This window comes from Caretta caretta, chromosome 7 (assembly GCF_965140235.1).
Source record: "Caretta caretta isolate rCarCar2 chromosome 7, rCarCar1.hap1, whole genome shotgun sequence".
NCBI classification, from domain to species: Eukaryota; Metazoa; Chordata; order Testudines; family Cheloniidae; genus Caretta; species Caretta caretta.
The window spans coordinates 20452522-20474921 of record NC_134212.1 but is presented as its reverse complement, the minus strand read 5'-3'; the positions used below and the strand labels follow the sequence as shown (position 1 = coordinate 20474921).

The 22400-nt window shown below is 44.5% G+C and overlaps 1 protein-coding gene across 6 annotated transcripts in view; it reads right to left on the bottom strand.

Moving 5' to 3' along the window:
- The window catches only part of GRIP2 (glutamate receptor interacting protein 2), a 478373-nt gene that overhangs the window by 163063 nt on the left and 292910 nt on the right, over positions 1–22400 (bottom strand). Inside the window, exon 1 of one of the 6 annotated variants that reach the window (XM_048856220.2) lies at positions 11681–11870. The exons of the other annotated variants lie outside the window; for them this stretch is intronic. Within the exon in view, the coding sequence (XP_048712177.1) occupies positions 11681–11723 (43 nt within the window). The 5' untranslated portion in view covers positions 11724–11870. Of the gene's footprint in view, positions 1–11680; positions 11871–22400 lie in introns of those variants that run through there. 6 annotated transcript variants of the gene reach the window in all.

The window sequence follows — 22400 nt, the reverse complement described above, 5'->3', positions numbered from 1 at the left end:
GTTTGCATTTGGAAAGGAAGATGTCTGTCTGTATCTGTACGAGTTTTTTCATGAAAAGTTGATAGATTTCTACTCCATACAGCTAAATTCTCTGTGACCAGGTTATTCCACAGTTGTCCACTAGGGGGTTTCCTTGCACTTTTTTGAAGTACTGTATCAGGTAGTGGCCGCTGTCAGAGGCAGAATACTGACTAGACAGAGTGCTGTCCCGATCTGGTCCGGCAATTCCTCCATCCCCAGGAACATAAAACAACACTTCCCTGGCTAGTACATTTTCCTGGTCACTTTGCTCCTCCCCCAGCTCGGGCATTCAGCATTAAGAATGAACAATAGGATCACACAAAGTCTTCTGGTTAATTAACAGCGTAAGGTGTCAGTGCAGAAGCAGGGCTCAGGCCCCTTGATGGCACGATCCCTGAACCCAGCAGGGGGTTTCCTGTGGGGCATAGGCTCTGCACAGCTGGAGGGGATGTGGACAGGCAGGCCAGGATAGAGCAACAAACACATTGTTCCTCCCACACCAGGACTTACACGGCAGAGAGTTAATTCAGTGTGTGGCCATATTAAACTCCTCTGTGGACTCCTTACTTAGGATAGAACATTGTACATACAACTCATGTGCTAAGATCGGAGCTGCGTGAAGGGGGTGTTCACATGGTTCCAGTGGAACCAGGTTCCAAAGGACCCCTTGTTTTGTTTGGCATTTTCCTTCTCTTTCTTCTCACTCTTTTCTTCCATTGTGGGGCATTAACCGTCTCTGTTTAATGCTCTGAATGGTGTATTCGGGGTCCCCATTTAATGCTTTGTAGATTTCATGGATATCCACACCAGAACAGGGGAGGGGATTATGGAAGTTATTTTACAGAAGCTGGGGGACAAAAATGGTTTAGATACAACTTTTTCTCCTGCAATCAGCTGTAACACCATAGCTAATATAGCGACTGTATACAAAGGTGTTTAAAATCAAATTCAGTAGGCAAATCAGTATACGTCTTTCATCCCACTGGCTGCCCCCTCACTGAATCTTCTTGGGGAAGCTGCTACAATGGTTCTTTCCCAAGTTGTTCTATTTTTGTGTTTTGAATTGTTCAGAAACTGTATATCCTGTTTTTCACTTGAGGTGTTGAAAAAGCATATTACCGTTACATTAAAATGTCAAAGCAGAACAAGATGGTCAGCAACAGTAGAAGCAATCGGTCTGCTACCAAATCTGACTGAGGGCGTTCTTGACACCATAGAGGAGATCAAGGCATCACACAATCTTAGGCCAGGACTTAAGCTGGAAACTGACAGACTGCAAATGAACATTTCATTTCTTGTTTTGGTGGAGATGCCGCACACGATTCTACCAAACATTAACATTGTGAGCAAAAGAGTTGCAAGAGTCTAGCTCTTGACTCCCCGTTTACTTTAGCAGAATTATGGTATTCTGGGTTCATTACAGGTAAGATAGCTGAGGTTTCATAGGATGAAAAGAGTAGGAATATCCACACAGTTGAAAGATAAATGATGCCAAAGGAGGAAAGCGGTGCCAGGTGAACTTACAGAGGATGAAAGGTCATCAGATCCTGAAAAAGTTTTTGAACACAAGGTTTTCAACCCCATCTTAGACCCAATATTAACAAAATTGGACAATAGGATATGCAAGTGTGATGGGGTCAGAGAAAGGCCTGTGAAAAAAGCAAAACCAAGAAACTGAAAAGTCTCAGCAAAGAAGACCTAAGGAGTCACTCAAAGTTTAGCAAGCAGCTACCCTGAGGGTTTAAACTCAGAGTTTTGAGAATGAGATTGAGCTCTTCACCAGTTTTTGCAAGTCAATCTTTAAGGATGACTCAAATGAAGATGTCCATTGATCTCCTTAGCTACAGTCACAAGAGGTCTTTAACTGTGAGTTTCCCTAACACAGAAACAGCACTGTGTATTTTTGATGTCTTCCCGCAACTGTGTTCCTCCTAATGAAAGGAGTTTCAGCAAGCTAAAAATTAATCAAGACCCATCCAAGAATGTCCATGGGGCAAGCAAGGTTAAGTACGCTGGCAGTTATTTCTATAGAGAACCCAGAAGCGAGGTGGATAGGCTGATATGAGCTAATTAATGAGATTGCTTGAGAGAAGGCTAGGAAGGTACCTTTGTAAAAGCACTTAGTGGGGATTGTGGGTTGGGGGTGGGGGTTTGCAGCCAGGCGGAGTGGGGAAAAACCTGGATTTGAGTATTCAAATCAGGACAGGCACACATTTGGCCTGGTATGGCCCTGACTAAGATAAAAGTCAGCAACTCAGAAGCAGGGCCAGCCTGAGGGAAAATGGCACCCTGGGCGAACTTGTATTTTGGGACCCCTGACCCCAGTGGGCACGGTGCCCCTCATTACCCCTGTTCCCCCACAGCCCCCCCCCAGGGCCCACTGCCTCCCCCCAGTGCTTAATTCGTATGGAAAGAGGTGCCAGGGCTCAGCCCCAGCACAAACTGAGCACTGGCTGGGCACCTAGGTCTGAAGGCAGTGTTGCCGCCAGCAGCAGCAGCGAAGAAAGGGTGGCAATACACCATATACCCTGCCACCTTACGTTGTGCTGCACTGTTCCCCCTTCACCGCTAGCCCCCACGCCATGCTCCCTTCTGCATCCATGCTGGGAAACGGATGCACGGAGCAGACTTGGATGCACGGAGCAGCAGTCACTCCTGCTCGCTCCCCCTCCCCTGAACGCTGCTTCACGTCCTCCTAGGGGACACTGAGGAGGGCAGCGAGGAGCAACATCAGGGTTCCCTGCATCCAGGTCACTTTCCCCACCTGGGCTGCCTAAGGGGAGGGGGGGAGAGCAGCAGCCCCTGATGCTCGCATCACAGCACAGCCCAGGTGGGGAAAGTGACCTGGATGCATGGAACGCTTGGTGTTGCTCCTCACTCCCCCTTTCACAGTACCTTAGGGGGTGAAGAGGAACATGGGGGGGGAGAGGGGAGCGGGGAAGAGCAAGCAGTATCTGTGCGTCACTCTCCCCCCATTCCTGCCCCACGAGGAAGCAGGGAGAAATCTGCCCCCCCTCCCCCCGACACGCTGCCTCTGCGAGTTTACAGCGCTCCCCTGCCAGGCGGCAGCATGCACATCTGTGCTGCCGCATGGCGCCCCCCTGGCCATGATGCCCTGGGCAGTCACCTGGGTGGCCCACCCCTAAGGCCGGCGCTGCTCAGAAGACTAGTGAACAGTAAGAGGCTATCCCAGTACTCTTTCCATGCTGGTCTGGTCACAGCAGCAGGACATTCAATATTGTGCTAATCGAGGATGGGTTTGCTTCCTTACACAAATCGCTCAGTCCATGGATTGTCCCCGCACCTTGGGAAAAACAAACAAAAAACCCACTTGCATCCAAACCCCCAAAGTCTCACTAAAATAAAGACTGCACAGCTAATGTAGCAGTTAAGTTATTTACCAACAAGTAGTAATGCCCAAGGTATACACACAGCATTCATGAAAGTTTATCCCAACTCTTTGTATGCAGTAGGTCACATGATATATTCTTAGCCAAGGAACTGTTCAGAATGTCGTATTGCTGCTAATCCAACAGGCATCTGCTAATGAGAAATGTTAATTAGGTATGGCACCTCTGCTATTTTAAATAGAAATACAGACGGTCACTTTTATTTATCCCACTCATATGGTCAAGGACAGACGTGGTTATGGTGATCCTACCAATGCATAATATTAACAGTGCCATTCAAGTTATCGTTCAGATGTTAATTAGGTACCAATTTATATGTTCAAGTCCAACATCAATATTAATATAATGCTGCTTGAAATGTTCCTATAGCCAAACGCCCAGGAGAATTGCATGGATACATAGCTGACCTTTCAAAGTTACTGAGGACATTCTTTGGTCAAACATTTATTTATTTTACCCAGTGATGAAATCAGCGCTGAAGGCCAGTCAAAAAGAGAATCATATTTCTGTCAACAGCACGGTGGCTGCTACTGTGATCAACGCCATGGACAAGGCCTGCTCCAATTAACATCCAGCAGGTCCATGGGATTAGGGAATTTGGAAGCTGTATGACAACTCTGCCCTCTTGTGATACAGTAGGGCTCAGTAAAAATCACTGTCACGGAACTGGAGAGACAGGGAGCAATCCAAACACTAGGCAGACACCGGCTATTGTCTGAACTCCCTGACCTCTCAGAAACCCTTGATCAAGAGAATCGCAGCGGAAGGATGACCTTTCCCCTCAAGACTGGATTACGAAGGTCAGCTATAATCTATTCTGCACCAGACAGCAGCCTATTGACCAGGCTGGGAAATGCTATTGGTCTAATCACCCTGCTGTAGAAGAAAAAAAGAAAGTTGCCCATGACCACAACCATGAGAAGATTGGCGGGGTAAAGAGTAAGCATTTTGCCCGGCTAGTGCCTTCTCTCTAGAAGCAAAGCTGACCACAGAATCTAATGCACAGCTCCGTTCCAGGGTGCAGATGCCACTGTTTCACAAGAGGCAGCTTTATTCACTCCCAACCCATTTCTGTCTGCAGGTCAGACGAGAGACAGTTACTGGGCTCTTGCCTTGCAGCAGTGTTGTTTAGAAGGCTCATGCCATTAACCCACTTGGTTTGAGTTCCACCCTAAATCGGTCTGATTCACTTAGGATTCCCCAGAGAGGTGACCAAGAGCTATCACTTATTCAGCCTCACACACCTAAAGAGCTTTTATTTTGGCATGCAGATTGAGCCCAAGTGCCTGGTATGGAAAGTTCCCAGGGGAGGATACTTCTCTAATTCTTCTAGGGAAGTCTCACCATGCATAGCTCTGAAATGCAGAAGTTGAACCCTGGGCTCCCCAGTTTGCCTAGCACTAGGCACTCCACCAACAGCGGGGACATGATTCTTGTCCCTCTTGGAATATGGCTCGAGGAAATATTTTTTGTTGTAATGGGAATCCACATTAAGAGAGATTCCCTAGTCCCTTATGTCCTCTGCAAGGGCATACACCTCCAAGACACAGAGTGCAATCAGAGGCTAACAAGGAAAATGTAGCTGTTAGAACGAGCAGCATCTCATCGCTTTCCTGAAGTACACAGGCAGGTTTTGCAGCTTTAGGCTACCTACCTGCTGTTCAAACCAATGACAAGTTAACCTCTATGCATCAACTTTCCTCCTGTCTTCTCTGAAGGAGGCTTTCCCCCATGAGCAATATCTTCTATTCTTGTGTTACAGGAAACTAAATCACTTAAAACCCCCACTATTTTAAATTGATACCGTCTAGTCAAGGACCATAGCTGGCTGAAAATCAAAGAAACAAAAACAACCCCCCCCCTCCCACACACACACTATTTGCAAGGCATTTTTCCCCCCCTAAGAAAAATGTATGAGAGATAACTTCACCTTTCTTCATTTATTCACATCTCTAGGTGAATCAGTATGATACTAAAGACCTGAGTCTGGTAGTGTACAAAAGAAAGTGGTGTGGTATTTCTTCCAGAAGCCTGTCTCATTGCAGTACCCAAGGATCCACTAGGGAGCAGTGTGTGCCTTCATTTGGGATCGCATTAGTCGACAGCATCCCTTTTAAAATGGTTAACGCTATTACAGTGGGGGTTAAGATTTATTCATTTTTTATTTTAAACACCGCCCCCCCCCAAAGTCAGGCTGCAGTATCATTTGGCTGTGCTGAAGAGAGGTGGGCACTACTGAAATAGTGAGGGGAAAGTAGGAAACCCAGAAGTATACACTATACAGACACGTACATGAAGCAAGAGTAGAAAGCATATCCTACCAGTTCAAATAGCTGCCGGACAATTTTCTGCAAGAAAGAACGCAGGGGAAAAAAAAGCCAGGCAATAGAGAGAATAAGGTTTTGAAGACAAATATGCAGCACTATTTTCCCTTCCCCGCCCCAGTCCCTCAGAAAATCATGTCAAGCCCTCAGAAATGTCACGAGATTGGCTTTAATACTGAGATGTTTAAGAGATTATAAATTTTGGGTTCCTTTTATTTGTCTGGTTTCTGAGCCTGCAGGATGCACTGGGGTCACATTATCAAGCCTGCCTCCACAAACAGAAGGGCTATAAATTTACTTTCCCCCCCCCCCCCGAGAGATTCATATAGTCACATGACTCCATAAGCTGGATCTTGAAGAAAAATTCAAATATTGGGAGCCTTATGAAAAAAAAACATACAAGAGATGCAACCCTGATTCAGGGACCTCTTTCATAAGACAAAAGATGGACGAGTGGTTAGGGCACTAACTTAAGACATGGCAGGCCCTGGATTGGATTCCTTATTCTGCCACAAGTCTGTCCACGTGACTTTGGACAAGCTATTTAGCCTCGCTGTGCCCCTTCTACAAAAGGGGGATAATACTCTTTCCCTGCCTCTTAGGGGTGTGGTGAGGTTACATACATTACATATGAAGCACTCTGAGATCCACTGATGCAAAGTGCAATATAAGAGCCAAGTATTATTATTACTTAAAGTTAAGCCTCACAAGTAGTAAACAGGCCAAAACCCATGGGCTTTGACAGGAGGAGGTTAACGCCACACTCACACATAATAATTGCATCTTCTGATCATTGGGGAAGGGAATATCATCATCTACCCCTTTTTCTCGTGGAACAAGATGTAGTCCCAAGAGCCAGAAAGTTGATAGCTCGTCCTCAAGACGCGGCCACAGGTACAGTGCCAGAGAAAGCCTTCCACATGGGAAACTGCTCAGAGCGTTCTTCTCCAGGGCACACATTAACTCAGCAGCATCCAGCGTGTTCTACAAATTAGCTCCCTGCAATTTCACAGCAAAGTCAATTTTCAATCGTAAGCAATTCGGGCCTGGTGCAAAGCTTTCTTCAGACAATAGGAATGCTTCCATTGACCTCAGTGGGCTTGGGATCAGGACAGCTCTTTATTAAGAGCAAGAGAGGAACATTTGTTTCTAGTTCTGATTTACTTTTGCTCCCCTGCAAGATTCATTTGGCTACTGGCCAACACACTTCTTTTCTCAACTTGGCTGATTAGGCAGCTAGAGCTCAGGACATTTTCCTGAGAAGTGGGCTAATTTTGCCTAGAACTTGCCTATTTTAAAGCTCTTGATTTGCAAGTCAGCTTTTCCTGACATTTGTCAGTTTGATTTCTCTCTCGGAAATAGCTGCCTACCAGCCATCTTGGCCCCTTAAAAAAAAAAAAAAAGCGTGCGCACACACTCACAGAGCGCGCAGCTTCATGAATTAGCATAGTCCCAGGTCTGTCAAACTCTATAAGCATTGACCGATGTTGCCTTCCAATTAATATATTTTGTCAGGAAAAAGGAGGAAAATTACAGGACTGCCCAAACATTCAGTATAGCCTGGAGATGGGACTTTCCCCAGAGCTTCTGCTTCACTCTGATCACAGATCTTGGTTCCTTTCTCACACATCTCACAACATCAACTACATGAATTCAGGAAGATGGAAGGAAAGTAAAATAAAAACACATAAAACCAACCACACCATCTAGTTCCATCAAAATGTTTCTCCCCCAGCAATCAGCTGAAAGGCTGGTTAATGCTTATGGAAGAGACTAAGATCTCAGCCTCTCCCCCCAGTCTGTTCAGATCAATCTACTCCTGTAAATTTGTTTCTGTATTTCGCTCTGTTAGTACTCAATCCAGCCCAGATCAACAATAAATAAAGAAGGGAGACCTGTTTAGTGGCTAGACCCAGGTGCTGGAAGTTAGCACTCGAGTTCTTTACCTGGTTCTGCTCTGGTTTTCTAGGTGACTTGCAAAAGTCGTGCTCTGCGTCTCTTTTTACTTATCCCTAAAACAGGATGTCAGGAGATTAGACTATTCTGATGAATATTGTGGCAATGCCGCAAGACCAGTGGGGGCTTCATTGGACTAGACATCATTCTCATCAGAAAAAGACAGCCCCTGCCCCTCAGCCTTTACAATACAAACTAATGTTTGCAATGAAAGGCATTATAGACGTGTGATGCATTGAGGGTATCACATCCAACAACTGTTCAGCATCATAGAATGGGTGTTGGTTGCCATCCAGTTCCTAGATGCAAGTGACACCCTGTCAACTTCAGAGTACTTAAATACTGACTGGGCCATAGAATCGGGGCTACCTTCTCACCCCTAGCTTTGACCCCTTCAGAGCAGGGTTGACGAATACTAGGCTGGCATGACGGAAGCTTCCTCTACGGCTGTCAGTGCTATACTGGTCCTGTGGATAAACGGATTGCTTCACTCAACAAGGACACCATCCATCATACAACTTGTTACCAACAGTTATTAAAATCGGTTTAGAACCATTAATTAGGGAGGAGTGCTTGGTAGTCTCCTTATTTTCAATATCAGCAATAGAGTCTCTGAATGGAACAGGCAGCTCTGGTTAATAAGAAATCTGATTTCAGCTAAGAGTCTAGAGCTCCTAGTCTACCCCACTTCTGATCTCAAACTGCAATAAATCAGGACTAATCCCGTGACAGGGGCCGAGAACTTCATTTCTTTAGCACAAAGCTTTTCTAGAACCTCACAGGTGATGCAAATCATTTGCCAATGAAATGATGAGACAACCACCATCTGGGCTGACACATCAGGGATTGAACCAGGGAACTTCAGCGCTAAAAAGCATAAATCGCTACAGCTTGAGCTAAACCTCTGAAGTCCAGGGCTACCAGAAGTCATATTCTCTGGGCATCACCCCAGAGAGGGACCTGTAACACACCAGTGGATTACAATGACATCAGGTATGGCTGTGCGAGTGGAGGTAAAGTGGAGTCCTTTTAAAAACAACCCACCCCTCCACACGTTAATAGCAACAACAGGATGAAGAACGGTAAAGAAGCACTGAACAAATACTTAACATTCAACTGCTGCCAGCATCTGATTCTACTTACACCCTCAACAAAAAAAAATCTGCCTCCTCTTCTTCCAAACTACCCAAGCCCTCATGTGAGTCTTTTACCATTTAACCTCAGCCAAACAGAAGCTATATGGAAATCTCCCTAGATGTGGCTGCCTTTTCTGAGGCATGGAATTGAATTTGGCAGAGCTGAAAGTAAAGCATCATCTCTTGCCCTGTACCCTCAGAGTTAGGGAGCTTTGAAGGCATTTCATTTTTTTGCATACCACAGGCTGATTTTTGCACACCACAGGTGCTTGTGATTCATCCCCAGAAAGTTCAAGATTAGATGACCGAGACCACTGGTCTGGTACAATCAGTTCTTTCTATACTGTGGCAACTGGGCCAGCACCCTCCTTCTGACAATATCTGATGTTTCAGATAAGCCTTCGCTAAATTGATCTAAGTAGTACTGTAATTAGGGAGAGGGCTCTTTTCCCTACCAGAATATTAATTTACACACTGAAGTGAGACACTGATTACAAGAAGGGGAACAAAGACTAAATTCTGCACCCATTTATACCCTCACAGCCTCCAGTGACACCAATGGGAGCTTGCCGGGAGGTAATCAAGGGCAGAAGTTGACTCACCGGCTCTTTGCAGAAAACTTGCCCTAATCCCACAGATAAATGATAGTGGTTAGAATAAGGGAACTGGGGGTTAGTAGCAGCAGCACCATGAAAGCTCACTGTGTCGGCATGCAGAGAAATAGAACATTCCTTGATAGCCGTGCCTGATCCAGGAGCTGCACGAGGGTTATAAAATTCTGTAGAAGGGTAGCAGTTATGCCCACTGACTAACCCCAGAAACTTTCCTGATCAGCCAAACAGTTTGCTTGATTGGGGACAGAACTGCAGAAGCCATAAAACTGTAGCCATCAAGACAGGGTCAGGGAAGAAACGTGAAGGGGTGGGTGAGGAATACGATGAGAACATTGCACCTTGCAAACAGCCAAGGCGCAGCTAGCTTACCAAAGGCCATTGCTTTGGCACAGCAAAGACAGAAGCAAAGTCTCCTTTACTAATGTGCTCAGCCATATGGCCACAGAATTCAGCTATAAGCAACCAGGGAACCCGCCATCCCCCAGTTTTCACTGCTTTTCTGCAGACAGATAATACAGCATCTTCCCGAGCTAGCAGGGCTCATATGGAGCAAATGGCTGCTGTGCAACATGAACACTGGAGATAACGTTTTAGAGCCATCCATTGAAGAACTCCCAACCTCAGATTCAAGCTGGGACAACCATGCTAGTAAAGTTACAGCCCCCCTCCAAACTGGATACACATGCTTTTTGGGTACCAACCATTCCTAGTAAGCCATAGTATCTAGGGTGTTGAAACTTAAATGGCCATCAGCAGCTGGGCTGAAGGCTTACTAGAGAGTGTTGTACTGCCACCCAGGTGATCTAAACCCATGCAATTACCTTACAAAACCAAACTTTGCTTTGATTAGACAGGGAAAGTCCCCCCCCCATGCCCCCTTCTAGTAGACTGACAGAGCTGACTGGGATCCCAGGGTTAGCTCTACACTCCCCACCTTGCAGGAAATGAATTAGTATTGCAGCCAGAGCGCAAGTGCAGAAAGCCTGTATAATCTAAGTAGTAAAACATCCAGATGAAAAGATTATACAGTACATTAAAAACATAATTATGGCAAGTCACTCCAGAGCTTAGATGTTAAAGCGACAAGGGTAATATTTTAAGCCTCCAGAAAGAAGAGCAGTCCTTCATCTTTACTTTTAAAGCTGATGGCTCATGCAGCTGTGGCTACCATCGTGAAAGGCAAATGGCAGACACACCTTTAGGAGAAGTCATGGGAGCCCTTTTGGAAGGATTTTGGGGAATTCAACTTCAGTCTGCAAGTTTAGGTCTTACCAGCTCTGAGTCTCAAGGCCATACAGTACTTCTCACCACACCATGGATAAACGAAAAAAACAAAAACAAAAACAAAACAAAAAAAGGAGTCTTGTATTATCAAAGCCACAGGGAATACAACACTATGAACTCTTTTAGTGACTGTTCTGCAGTGTTACAGTAATGGGAGTAAGGAAACTGCCAAGTATTTTAATAGCACTACACTCAAAGCGCAAGCGTAGCCCGGTCTGGGAGAGCTACCAGGTAGGGATCCGTGCTTCAGCTCAACTCATAAAGGCTTATGCTTTAGTTTTGGTTCAATTCCCTTTGACTCTTAAGGAGGGGCATTTCAAAGTAAGTCAGCCTCTGCCCTTAGGCCCATTACAGGAAATGGGACACCACTGTCATTGTCCCCAGAGCAGGTACAGGCATGCTCCAGAGACTGCTTCTACATACAATAGACTGACGAACTTCTCCCTACTAGAAAAGCAACTTACAATCAATTCCCCCCCCTGGGTGATGATAAACTTTTGCCACATGGCTATCTCTAAACAGCTAATTGGCAGCTTTTCACAAGGAAAAGCTCTGCGTTATTAAGCAACACAATTTAAATCCACTGCTATTTACACACACACATAAAAAAGGATCTCCCACAGGAAATAATCTTTTGATATTACAAAGCTCACAAGATAAACACCCTAAAAGAGAATGAGAACATGTACACAGATTCCCCCACCCCAATTAACTCAATCAGCTTCCACGCAGCCAAGAGACGGTAAAGCTCTCACTTGGTTAATAAAGCACCAGTACCTAACCCTATATGAGGCACATGCATCTCTAAGAGGAATCAGCAGTACCATTCAAATCCAAGCCATGGTCAAGCATTTAGCAGCCCACCCAGGTCCCTCATGGAATAGGATTAACAAAACCATAAAACAAATGAAGACTGCAACCAAGAGCACAATTACCTCCTAGTGCCCTCCCTCGGAGGAAGGTCTGCAAGAAGTGCATACTCTTTTTTCAATCCCAGAGGAGGTAGCAGTATTAGCCAGATGTGATCCAGTCTACTCAGTTACCACCACTCCAGTCTCCCCAGGCTCTTTCCACCCCCTCAGGGCTGCTCAGACCAGGCTTAATGAAGTGCACCTGGTCTGATCTGCTAATCACTGACGTGGAGACTGGGGCTTCTCTCTCCGTTCTCTCTCCCTTTCCAAATAAGCAATTAGCATGAATAATTACAGCTCTGATGATAATACCCAGCCACCTTTGAGCGAGAGGAAAAGACTGTAATTAACTCTTTCTTGGGGATCAGTGTGAGGTTGAAATAGCGCGGGGCCTATTTAGCTATTTCTTGGGATGCCTCCCAGCTACTAAGAGGCTTTGCAAAGAGGGTGGGAATGAAAAGGTCAGGTAGCCACCAGTTGGAAATCTGTCTGTCAAGCTGGATTTCATATCTCGCTTACCAAACCCGACATTAGAGGCACAGGCTTCCTGAGAAGAAAGAAGCGGCCTTAGTTTTTTCCCTGTGCAATTAGTTGGTAGTGTCTAGAGGAGGGGATGGACGGGCTCCACTGTATGTTTCAAGCCCCTCAGGTAGTGAGACGCTGCCTACAACACCACAGAGTGACAAATTGTTGACTATTAAGAACTTTGCAGCAGTTACATGCAGAGTCTCCTACTTCAAAAGCACAGGTCCCTACCATGTGACCTAAAGAGAGGTGCTGTGAGCAGTAAAGGGTCTATGACACACTTCAGCGCAGTTCTGATTCCGTGCAGTAGTGGGAGGAGTGGTACACACACACACACACACGCATACATCTGTGCACACACTAGCCAGTTCTCTACAATGCCCTGTTTTACATAGCAGAATTAAGAGCTTGTGGCATCTTCTTCATGAACCTTTCCCTTTCCATCATTTTCAGGCACCTCAGTTGCACAGTGTATCTTATAATCTCCTCCCCTTCAGAGAACTCCCAACAGGAAAAATCACATCACCAGCCTACGGTGGATGTTAACTGGTGACCAGACACTAAAGCAGACTAAGCGACGCAGATTCAGAGCTGCATCTGAGTTGTAGTCAGCACAGCTCCTGGGAGCAGGGGTAAAAGTGACAGTATGCCTGCTGGACCCAGGGAGCTGAGCATAAGGAGAGCAGCTCAAAGGCTATTCTAACTGGCAAGCAGCTGCCCACAGACCTGTTCCAGTGGACCGGACTACTTGAGTACAGAGGTGGTCTGGCCATACTCCTTCATGTCCAGAGAGAGTGGCATGGAACAGTTTCCACAACACATGGGAATTCACTTTGCACGAGACAATGATCAAAGTCCTACATCAGGTTGGATGGAGACACTGCATGTGTGTCTTGCACATAACTGATGTTTTCACTGTGTTAATTGAGAGCATTGGAAGTTTTACCAAAGGAAAAATCAAAGGCACCTAGACAGAGGATAAACAGCAAAATACTAAGGGCTCCTTCACTCCCAAGATCATTAGTGGAGAAGTTCAGCCATAACCAGTAACTGTACAGTAAATGGCACCCTTTAGACCTCGATCCAGACTACTGCGTTATTAGACCTGAATCCTCAGTAAACCCTGCGTCTTACCCGCTGGCCCCAGACCTGGTTGCTCTGTCGAAAGCTTGTGAGCACTGTGGCTTCCCCGTGGGTTATAATTTTTTCAAATGGCTCATTCCTGACAGTTCCATTGTGGATGCATTGCTTGACCTCCAGGCCTACACTTCAGTGTAAATCTGTAAAATCTTTATCTCTGGGGGCCTTTAAGCAGACACAGAGTCCAGAGAGGCGTGGGTTTTATATCCTCACTCGGAGGCCAGAGTTTGCTGTTCAAAACTGCTCTTTCCGAATGGATAAAGATGCTTACAAAGAAATAGGCAGGTGCACTGGACCCGACGGGGCTGGAATAGAATTGCCTGCTGGCTAAGTATCCTGGGAGTAGAAGCTGAGACCAGCCTGAAAGAGGAATGGGATGCAACTCTAATAGAAATAGTTAATAACAAGGCAATCAAAGATTGGCACCTGTGGCGAAGACAGGCATCTGCCTAATAAACTCCTTGTCTGCTTCTGCTAGCAGTGTAATGTCCACTTGCCCCAAGGGTGTGCTCGTTAACACCCCCTCCCCCGAAATACAAGCATCTCAAACACTTTTAAATCTCAGAAGAGTCTGGGCTGATGTGGGAGGAAGGTTCAGGTTTGTCCGGACTCATAATTCTTCACCATAAAACTACACTTACTAATGTTTGGGATCTTAGGTGCTGTGGTTATTGTTATAAAAGGGGCCACAGGATGTGGTTGGTGTGCCTTGATTGGGATGATTACATACCTCAGGAGAGCTGGATCAAAGCCATAAGTAATTCGTTAGTTCAAACAGAACCACTGAAGAGCAGCGCATTAATTCAGCTCTTTGCCTCTGTGAATTATATTAAGGCTCCATTAGGAGAGGTGGATGGTTGTTTTTGAGGTTTTCCAAACGTTTTAATGATTCATTTCATTGTTAATTGTGGTGACTTGAAATTGACCGGGCTGCAGCCCGGTTTGTGCAGCATCAGGGAATGAGTCTGTGTCCCATCTTAAGTCACAGCGTAGGTGACCCTAACTTTTACTGCCTGAGGTTTGTTTTTGTAAATCTAATATATGGTTCTCTTTGGAGAAATGCCTTTATTAAACTGGTATTGTGGGACTCTATCTTTATTGTCTCTTCAAGATGCTAACTTTGCAGTTGACTGATGGAAGATTTTTTTTTCCAGCTGTTGTTCTTTCTGGCTTGTGCATCATGGTCTAGTTATTTCGTAGTCCTGCCTTGAATGCAGGGGACTGGACTAGATGACCTCTTGAGGTCTTTTCCAGTCTTACACTTCTATGATTCTATGATCATTACGACCAATAATTCATATCATGGGAGTTACCCCACATAGGCAGACCCCTGAGACTGAGTGGAAGCCCACTGAAGTGACTGGAGCTCCATAGTGGTGCATGCATCTACACAAGCAGAAGAGTTTGCAGGATCAGGGCCTCAGGTCCAATTGCAGAAGCATTACCATGGTGCACAGAGGTACCCACCTCAAGCCTACATTAATTATGCCTCTTACTTACTCAGGTGAGTCAGAGTGGATGATGATAATGCATGAGCCAGAAAGAATCCAACTTGACTTCCAGATTTCAGGCTGAGTTTGCAGCACTGGTAGTTAGATTGCATTAAAAAAATCATTTTACTAGCAATGTGGACAAATCCTGGAGAGACCAGGAACATGGTGCCCCCCTTTTCTTTTCAGAGCAGAACTGCCCTTTAAGGTTCTGATCCTGCAAACACTGTAAAGTGAAATCAGTGGGATTAGTCATGGTACTAAAATTAAACACGTGCAAATATTTGAAGAATTGGGATCTTACAAGTGTGCTTAACTGCACACAGGTGCCTTCCATGCATGAGTGTTTGAAGGACTGGGACCTTAAGACTCAAAATACGTTAGGGATGTGAATACCTTCATCCTCTTGTTTTTTTCTTTTAAGAAAATGGGAGGAAAATAACAAAGCGCACTGACAGAAGTGTGTCTGGGGTAAGGCCAGGTTTAAAGTACACACTCTGTGCAACAGCTTGGTAAGTCCTACTTAGAAAATTGTTAAAGCACTCAAATTATTGTCTCCATAAATATTTTATTGCATTTTAATTTGCTTTTGTATGTTGTATGGTGCCCTGAGCACTTTGACTTCATAAATGAAATTATTGTTATATTGAGAGACTTTGCAATGTGAAAATTAATGTTTAAATGCTTGGGGGCTTATAAAAATTTCAGCAGTTTTTCTAATCTAATGATAGCACAGATTTTTCAGCTACCTACCAGACATTGCTGGTCAATAGTCTACAGAGGAAAAACATAGCTTCTCATATTAAAAGGTGGGGGAAAGGATCAGCATTCTTATCCCCAACACAGAGAGGCAAAGTGACCCGCTAAAGGTCCCATGTAGTAGAGCCAGGAATAGAACTCAGATTTCAAAACTCCTAATTCTGTGCTGTAACCACTAGACCATGCTTCCATTTCTACAAAACTTCTTTTGTGACTAGGATGTTTAAACCTTCTGCTTGCCCTCTTGCAGCAATCCCCAAAGCAGTACTGACAGGCTGTAGCAGGAAGTTGCAATGAGAATAGCAGATAAAAAGCTTGGGGTGGAGGATGGGGAGAACCAACCCCTTAAGAAAATGTGGCTAATTTATTACTAATTATTGGGTTGTTATTAAAATGCAAACGCTGTACAGATGTGGAAGTGTTATGTTGCATACACACAGTAAACCAAATTCACCACTGATGCAGCAAGTGCAACTCCATCAAAATCAATAGAGTTTTGCAAATTATTGGATTATGTTACTGAGGTGCAAAAGTCCCATAGATGGGGAAGTGTTATGTTGCATACACAGACAGTAAGCCAAATTCACTGCTGACTGAATAAGTGCAACTCCATTGAAGTCAGTGGAGTTGAGCTCACTTACACCAGGGCTCAATTTGGCACACACAGACACACACACACAATGTACAATACTCACATGCTCTAGTACATACCTACAGCATCCAAATTCATCTATCACTGTTTGACACCTGAGCATCAACAGACTGACACAAAAAGAATAGAGAGACTCACATACGTTCTAATAGGCCCAGACATGCCAACAGACACACCTACACAGAGATCTGACAAAGATCACTTGCACACGTGCCCTCATGAAGCAAAACAAGAAAAAGAACCTGGAAAAAAACCCGCTGAAGACACTACAAGGAATAGAGTACATACACGTGACCTGAAAGCCATTCAAAATGCATCTGAGACAGCAGCAACAACAAAAAAGGGTGGTGGGGGAGGGGGGTGACATGTCTGGCTTTTGGAATAAAGTCACTTCTCTGACCACGTATCCTCTGGTCTGTGATTCGTGTGTCCGACTACATCTGGAGTCAGAGCAGACACTATCTAATGCTTCTGCGGCATGCAAGTCCACCTAGCAATGAATGGTTGAAAATGATGACATTGCTACTGACAGAGAACTCGGGGACAGCACTCTCCAGCGCGTACCGCAAACTTCATTATGTGCACTAGTTGGAACCGGTTGATACCTTCGGCTGCCTGGGAGTAAAGAAAGGCTACAAGTGCCAACAGCATCACAAGGCTGAGCAAAGCAATGAAGCCAGGCAGGACAGGGGGAGAGAAGAGGAAAATGACGCACTGTTCCTTTAAGAGCCCGAATACAGAGCTCATCATTTTACATTTCAACGTGGTACCTGAAGCGCTCGCTCGCAGGAAAACTGAAGAACTGTGAATCTCAGCAGAAATGGGGGCTGCAATTATACCCTGCTACCAAGGGAGAGGATTAAATAATTAATCACAAAAGTAACTGAGTGTTAACAAGCCGAGCTGGATCAAACTGCATGAAAGATGCAAGAGTCCCGCAACCCTCTTCAATACGCTGACACATCTCATTTTAATAACTTTACTATCAGGATTCCAGAGGATAGGCTGTAAATAAATAAATACCAGCTCAATTTCACCAGCACTTTCCAGCTGGAGAAGGAATGCAAATAGAGTAACTGAAATCTCTTGCTCCCTCGAAGTGGACCAGCATCTTCCCAAATCAGCATTAGGGGGTGGCAGAGCAAGGAGGGGAGGCACGCAAAAATCTCCTTTATCAGAGGTTGCGATTACAAAACCAAGCAGAAGCTGCTGGGATCTGGGGCCCATTGTATTCCGATGGTTTGGGATGGGGTGGAGGGAATGTGAGATCCAGATACCTGGTGCTGACTCAGTTCCATCTTTAGCTAGAAGGGGTTGGGTGTTCAGGATTTAATTGCAGAAGTCTGGTGATGGTGATGGATGCCACGGTGATGGGTAGGGTCTGATTGGATAGATAAACAGACACCCCCCAGCTCAGTCCCTGATAAAGCTGGTGCATTTCTCTCACTATTATTTTACACTGCTGCCAGTGCTCATTCTTGACCCTGGTAGTGCTTGTGGGTACCATTTGCATCACAAAGATGCTACACCATGTCATGACTACAACATAAACATTATCAGGTCACGATACTAGACTGGGACAATCCATCCTGCCAGGATGTGACTCCAGTCAGCAAACTGGGGGAACAGCCCCGCTGTCTTGTCCTACTCTTTTACTTTGGAGTGGTGATCTTTTAAGTACAGACAGTCTTACTGAATGTATTTGACCTATTTCTGTCAGATTTTTCCCACCCCATCAATAATATTGTTGTGCCTACCAGGGAGAATAAGATTCATTGTACAGATAGTTATGAAGGGGTCCATCATGCCACTAGCTATATAAATAGTCTAAATACTGAGATCTGTTTATACAGTAGCATTTTTCTCAAAGGATTCCAAAGGGCTTTGCAAAATTAAACTGATCTACAGACAGAGATAACTTTATCCATCACTAAAATGCAGCCACCAATGGAAGGGGCACCTGTTTAACCACACACAGAAACTTGTAAAAATCGGTGTAACTTTGTATACTTACTGGTAAGGTACATTCACATGCACCACTGAAATAGACCCTCAAGGTGGTAATTTGGTTGGTTTGTTTTGATTTTAGCATTTTAATCCTTTTGAGCTGGACAGATTGATTTCCATGCAGTTGAGTGTGTGATGGTGTTTCAAATAAGACCTCAAGATGCGATTTTCAAAAGCATCTAAGTGACTCTGGAGCACAAGTATGATTACAAGTCTTTCTGCAAGTCAATGACTTTTGGTGGGACTTGTGCTCCAAAGTCATTTAGAGTCTTTTGAAACTTCTGTCTTTAAAACTCAAGGCCCTGCCTGCTCTTCGATATTAAAAAAACCCTGGCGCTTATCATAAACGTAGAGATTTGGTTCGCTGTGCCTCAATTTCCCCATTTGTAAAATGGGGATAACTATACCTATCACACAAGGAATGTCGTGTGATCCTACACATGTAGAAAAAAAACTTTGTTAACTTGAGGTTGCTCAAGTGTATTTCTTCACAGCAGTGTAAGCATTAAATAGCAGGGAAATCATAAACTAAGACAACATTCAGACCTAACACAAATCCCACTCTCCAAGCATCAGTTCCTTACTCTCATGATACTCAACCAGTATTCAGATGAAAGACTCTTCATCTCAATTTGTATCTCCCACCAAAATGGAATGAGAAAGGTAGTCATATTTTGTGTAGTTAAGATGTCCAGGTGTGGAAACCGGTCCCACAAGCCACAGAAAGAATGAAGACCATCACTGGAGAATAAGAGCTTTGGCAATCAGCGCTGGTATCCAAATTTGACCAAATCTCTTTCAGGTTGCAAGTAGGAAGGATGGTCTTGCAGTTAGGTCAGTGGCTGCAGAGGCAGAAACCTGTGGTGAACCAGGGTTGGCTTCCTTTGATGCAACATTAAGGTTGCCCCGTTAACTTCTGCCCAGCTTGACTTTTTGAGTGCTTAAGATGGAACATGCAACCCCCAATGGATGTCTAGATTGCCATTTAGTATTTCAGAAGTGTATGTTTATCTAACTTTGGAGAAAACATTCTCTTATATAAGAACTATAGACTCTGATCACACCGGGAAGGAAGGTATCATATTTTAGGATGGGCAAGAGGGATGAGTTAAGGGTGCAGATTCAGACTGTACTTATTCACTTCCTGACTTCAGAGCACCGAGCTGTGGAACCTCAAGCAGGCACTAACATAATCATTTGCATTTTTGTATATGTAATCCCACCCCGCTCTTATCTAAAATGACGTCAAGTCCCCTGAGGTGCATCATTTACATTAAAAACTCCCCTGTGTCTCTGAATTACTTTCATGTCCCCCATTCCATTTCTATCCTTGAAGCACGGTATGTGTGTATGTTAGGGGAGGTGGCGGGGAGGCATATCCTTCCCAAGCATTCCTTCAGCCAGCAGTCTAGAAAATGCCAGCATACAAAAGGTTCAGCTGATGTGGAAATGCAGCTTCTCTTTGAAAATGAGGAACTGAGCCACCAAAACAGGTTCAGTGCAGCTAAACTGATCCCCTGAATGGTAGTGGTAACTGACACCTTCAGCCCAAATAAGAACCAGTGGAATATTCAGTAAAGAGCATTCAATACTTCTGTACTGAGGGAAGAAGCAATGAAACACTTGGAAACTGGCCATACCATGTTACCCTGGGCTAGTGTAAAAGACTCAGAGAAATTGCTTGTTTGTAAACATACTGTGTGTTAAGAAGTTTTGACTACTACATCAATAATTGTGGTGTCCTTCAGGAATTTGACTCAGTGCAATGACTGACTCACATGGATAGGTTTTTTCCTATGGAAAGAGTGTTCTGGGGCTCCCCATCACACACACTTTCCACTCTTCTGCCCCATTTACTCCTCAAGTGTCACATTATGACAACTCACCCTCTGGCCGGGAGTGGTTGCACTGGACTCCCTCCAGGTCCCATCAAAACTGCTCTAAGCAGTGTCCAGAGTTGCATTACAGTGGCATGAGTCGCTCCTCCGGTCCCCTCCCCAAAGGCTTAAACCCTGCAGGTCTGGAAAAGGAGAGATCTAAACCTGGACCTCACCTGCCTATGACACCAGAATGCACAGGGAGTAGACCCTCCAGGGCTGCCTCTGAACTTCATGTCTAAAGTCTGAACTTTTCCTTCAGCCCTGAAAGGATTTCAGCTATTTTCTTATGGGCATTGTGTGTCAGTGAGGGGTGTTGAACTGGCAACCCCGGTGACTGAGGCCAACATTTTCAAACATTCAGTGTCTAAAGCTGGGCTCCTAAAACAATATTTAGCCACTGAGATAAAAGTGACTGGGGCGCAGATCCTCAGCTGGTGTAAATTATCATAGCTCAATTGACTTATAATAACAATTTACACAAGGGAAGGATCTACCAGCTGATTGGGTGAGTGTGTTTTTCTAAAAATTGGGCCACTTACAATACAGATGCCTAAGTACAGTATGTGTTTAGGAGCCTAACTTTAGAAATCAACTTTGAAAATGGTGACCTTAAGCTCTCTGTTTCACTATAATCAGAGCAGATCTGCTGGAATTGCTTCTTACTCTTCAAACCAGTCTATACATCAGGCACTACTATTTAATATTAAACATAGAAAGGGCTTTATCCTAGTCCCCTAGTTTTTAGGCTTTTGGTCTTGCCAGAAAAGAACAGAAATTCTGAGTGCACAAGTACCTGAATTTCTCAGGTTAGACCTGTTTTGTTTTTTTAATATAACTATTGCTTGGTGACGAGCAGTGGCCGTTTTCATGGTATTAAGGAGTTCATTAGAAAGCATGAGAGGAAATTCAAAGAAAGAAAACACACAAGAGATCAGCTGTTCTGGGAAGCGACTCTCGCTTTGCAGAGGGAACATGAATATAACATTGATATTTAAATTACTTGCATTCTGCAATTTTCTCGTTTTTATTATCAGTTTTAGATCACAAGAAGGGAAAAGGTAACGATTTTTCCTCTACTTTTTCATTCTGGGGTAAATTTGTCAAACCACTCCGCCCCCCCCCCCCCCCCCAAAAAAAAAAACCTCCAACAGCAGACCCTGCCAATAGTTCTGGAACATATGAAGATGTAGTCTGTTCGATACAGAAGGGCAGTATGTATTAGGTTTGCTAATGGCCCACGGTTGTGTTTTCTAACTAGGATCACTGTGTTGATATACTCCCATGGGTGAGGAAGGGCTTCTCCGATGAGAAAGGCCTGTGCTATTGGACCCACATCTTGTACCTATTTCTTGTTGTATTGGCAGGCTTGTAAGAGATGGTTTAGTGAGCCTGTATGGCCTGAATGGAACTTAATCACAGAGAATACTGAGGTAAGAGAGCATTTGCGAACAGCTATTGTAGAGAGGGAGCTGAGATGACCACTGTTTCCCCCTCACTTAGCACAGGAGGTACCTCTGGTAACTGCATGGGTAAATGAATACAATATAAATACCTAGACAGTTGGCATATATTGACTTTTAATTGCTTCTGTTTTTTTACCATGGGTTTGCAAAGCACCTGGCACAATGGGGCCCTGATCCACCCCCAGACCTCTGGGGGTTGCTTTAACTGATATAGATAATAACTCATTATCAATAGAGATGCTCATTTTCCTCCCTAGGCTACAGAGCTGCTTCTTTGCCTGACACTAGAAGTTGAATGGCAGTGTGCCCTCATGTGGGGATGGTCATCTGGGTATAATGGCTCTTGACGACATGCCATTTATTTGAGAATGGGAGTTGTACAGTGTTTCTTAAAAACCCTGTAAAACACCTGACATACAGACAGACTATCCTGGGGACTGTTCAAAGTGTGGGTATTTTTTTAAAAATAAGGAATGGAGTCCACACCGTATCAATAATTAATCCCTGAATTATACAGTGCTGGAGAATTCTCTGGCTTCATAATTAATCTGGCTGTACTATGTAAAGGGGAAAGAGGAAGAAAAGGAAATTACACACACAAAACTAGGTTAAAATAACCTTCAGGGTCTGAGTGAACTCAGGAAGAGGAAAAAAGTTCAGCATTCAGGCTTCAGCTGTGGACTGAGATGCAGTCCTAACTCCAGAACACTCAACCTGCTGAAGAAGTTCAAATATGTGACACAGGATTTTAAAAAGTATGACAATGACAAAAGATGGCAGACACAGCCAAGGCATGATACAAGGGTCATTTATGTAAAGGGACAACAT